The sequence below is a fragment of the Gavialis gangeticus genome, unplaced genomic scaffold (assembly GCF_001723915.1).
Source record: "Gavialis gangeticus isolate Ggan-Ray unplaced genomic scaffold, GavGan_comp1, whole genome shotgun sequence".
Lineage (NCBI taxonomy): Eukaryota > Metazoa > Chordata > Crocodylia > Gavialidae > Gavialis > Gavialis gangeticus.
Window position 1 is genome coordinate 37,857,023 of NW_017729027.1, and position 3,340 is coordinate 37,860,362.

At 45.3% G+C, this 3,340-nt stretch overlaps 1 protein-coding gene across 4 annotated transcripts in view; it reads left to right on the forward strand.

Annotated features, from left to right (window-relative positions):
- LOC109300007 (glutathione S-transferase-like) overlaps positions 1-3,340 on the forward strand; it is a 196,886-nt gene that overhangs the window by 188,128 nt on the left and 5,418 nt on the right. For 3 of the 4 annotated variants that reach the window (XM_019520586.1, XM_019520587.1, XM_019520589.1), the window contains exons 6-7: positions 2,301-2,432; positions 3,280-3,339. In XM_019520586.1, the coding sequence (XP_019376131.1) occupies positions 2,301-2,432; positions 3,280-3,339 (192 nt within the window). The remainder of the gene's footprint in view (positions 1-2,300; positions 2,433-3,279; position 3,340) is intronic. The other variant, XM_019520590.1, reaches the window with a different exon arrangement.

Sequence of the window (3,340 nt, forward strand, 5' to 3'; positions counted from 1 at the left end):
GAGCCCCATGGTTCTCAGCCTCTCATCATAAGGTCTGCTTTCCTGACCTCTGATCATATGCATGGCTCTTCTCTGGACTCTCTCAAGCTTCTCCACATCCTTTTTTGAATTGTGGAGCCGAAAACTGAACGCAGTACTCCAGCTGCGGCCTCACCAAGGCCGAGTACAATGGGAGAATGATGTCCTGGGATTTGCTTGAGAAGCATCTATGGATGCAAGCCAGCGTTTTGCTCATTTTACTAGCCGCAGCATTGCATTGCAGGCTCATGTTCATCTTGTGGTCAATCATGACCCCCAAGGCCCTTTCATCTGTAGTGCTAGCCAGCATAGCACTGCTGAGCCTATAAGGATGCTGCAGGTTTTTCCTCCCAAGGTGGAGAACCTTGCATTTTTTGGTGTTAAACACCATCAGGTTTTCATCCACCCATTTCATGAGCCTGTCAAGATCTGTTTGGATCACCCTCCTGTCATCAGGTGTGGATGCTTTACCCCAGTTTGGTGTCATTGGCGAACTTGGCCAGCCCGCTTCTGACACCAGTGTCTACATCACTGAAGATGTTAAAAAGTATAGGCCCTAGGACAGAACCTTGATGGACCCCACGGGTTACAGCGCACCACAACGATTGACTTCTGTCCACCACCACTGACTGGGTCCTACCACGGAGCCAATTCCCCAGCCAGCAGATCATGGTGTGGTCAAGGCCGCAGTTAGCCAGTTTTGTCAAGAGGTGATCATGAGATACCAAATCGAAGGCTTTTTTAAAGTCAAGATATATGACATCAATCTCCTCTCCCTTGTCCAGGTGATAGGTCACCTGGTCATAAAAGGAAATGAGATTGGTCAAGCAAGACCTACCCGCAACAAACCCGTGCTGGGTATCCCTCAGGATATTGCCATCAGCTAGTCTGTTAAGGATGGCCTCAGGATCATTCGAGTGGCCCTCCTCTCGATGCTGTCCACATCCCTCCTGAAGTGCGGCGCCCAGAACTGGATGCAGTACTCCAACTGCGGCCTGACCAGTGCTGCATAGAGGGGGAGGATCACCTCCTTGGACTTGCTCGTGATGCATCTGTGGATGCATGACAAGGTGTGGTTAGCCTTCCTGACTGCATCTCCACGTTGGCGGCCCATGTCCATCTTGGAGTCAATAGTGACTCCAAGATCCTTTTTTGCCTCTGGGCTGACAAGAAGGGAGTTCCCCAGCCTGTAGGGATGCTGCTGGTTCTTCCTCCCCAGGTGCAGTACCCTGCACTTGTCAGTATTGAAAGCCATCCTATTCTCATCCACCCACCTATGTAACCTGTCCAGATCTAGTTGCAGCCTGTCCCTCTCTTCTAGCATGCCCACTTCTCCCCACATCTTAGCGTCATCCGCGAATTTGAACAAGATGCTTTTCACCCCCTTGTCCAAGTCACTGATGAAGATGTTGAACAGTGCAGGCCCAAGGACCGAGCCTTGGGGAACCCCACTGCCCACATCCCTCCAGGTTGAAAATGACCCATCCACCACCACTCTCTGGGTGCGGCCCTCCAGCCAGTTTGTGACCTATCTGACTGTGGGTCGCAAACTGCTGTTCCTAATTAAATTGAATTGATATTTAATAGTGTTAAAAATTAATGACCTTACATTGCAGTCCAATTACAACCTCAGATCAGATGTAGTGACCCACTGAATGTAACTCCATTAGATGATGGAAGAAAAGAAATTAACCAGGATTCCCTCAGTAACAGCAAGTGAGCAGGGAAGGCCCAACACCAAATCCCTGATCCCATGTTGGGATGGGGAAAATGTGGTAAGGGAGAGGTGTGTTTGGGGTGTTAGAACCCCTAGTGATAAGAGGACAATTTCCCTCACCCTAGTGAGATGGTCCAGGTACCTAAGGCTTTTCCTCATTTCACCCTAGTCTGGCTAACTTGATGGGCAGCTAGGTGTATGGTGGGTGGAATGTGAATGGGGAGCCTGTATTGTGGGTAACTAAGAGGCTTTCTTTTTATCAAAACTTGGCCATATTGCAGGTAAACCATCCTCTCCCCATCTATAAATTATCCCTTCCTCTACTCCCACCCCTGTCACCTATCCTGTGGGTCTGGACTCCTACAGCTATAGGACAGGATGTTGAGGGAGGTAGTGACATGCTGGATCCCAGGCTTAACTGAACAATTGTAATCTTTTAGAAGATTAACAAGTTCTGCTTATGAAAGCAGACTCTGTTTGGATTGCTCCTGACACATATGTAATCAGCCAAAAGTTCTCTTTCACTTGTAGTCTTCAGATCTCTTCATTTTCTCTTACTCCCCAGGTTTTAAAAGATCATAGACAGGATTATCTTGTTGGCAACCATTTCACCTGGGCTGATGTTCATTTGCTTGAAGCTATTTTAATGGCAGAAGAATGTAAATCAGATATACTCTCCAAGTTCCCTCTCCTGCAGGTAAGCAATTTGCCTAATCCCAACAAGGAATGTAACAGACTTAAAATGTTGTTATGCAATTTACAGAGTTTACTAATGTAAAGACAGAGCAGTCACTTGCAGCACTGGAGTGACAAGCTGATACTGGTCCCTAAGCAGCACTGTAACCTCTGGAATCTCTCTTTAGATCCACAGCTCATCTTGCTGTTCCCTCCAAAAAAAACAACTTGGACTTCAGACACCTATGACTGTTATCTTGCATAGTGCAAATTCAGTGTCTTAATATACAGAAATGGGTACTGGGAAAGTAAATGACTCTCATTGCCCTGACTACAGTCCTACTAACTTCATTGCAAAACCAGAATTTTAATAACTCTTATTATGCATGGCAAGAGGCACTAGTTTTCTTAAATTTTGCTATCAGATTGCTTTACAATGAACATTTCTTCATGTCTCCATTCTCTTTGCAAGGAGGCTATGGTTTTTCCTCCACAATTAGAGAACCATCTTTCACATTTTAGGTTTAAACTTCACAGAAAACCTGTATATTATGGAATGGTATGCCTTTAAAAAAAATGGAAAAAAATCCAAATGAAACCCAAGGTGAATTTTTCTCAGGCCTGAAACATGAATGCCCATCAGACATAGGTAGTTTGAGCATTTATGGCTGGATTTTGTAAATCTTTATTGCCTTGCATCTCCCAATGTTCTTAAGAGATAGTAGAAACTGAGCTGAATACCTGGCCACAAATTGTTCCTAGATGCATTTTACTCATTTAAGGGGGGGGGGGGGAGGGAGCGGCATGTGTGCATGTATTTATTTTTCTTAATTACATGCATTTTAATCTAAATGTTGCTTTTATTTTAGGCCTTTAAAGGAAGAATAAGCAACATCCCTACAATTAAGAAATTCTTACAACCTGGAAGCC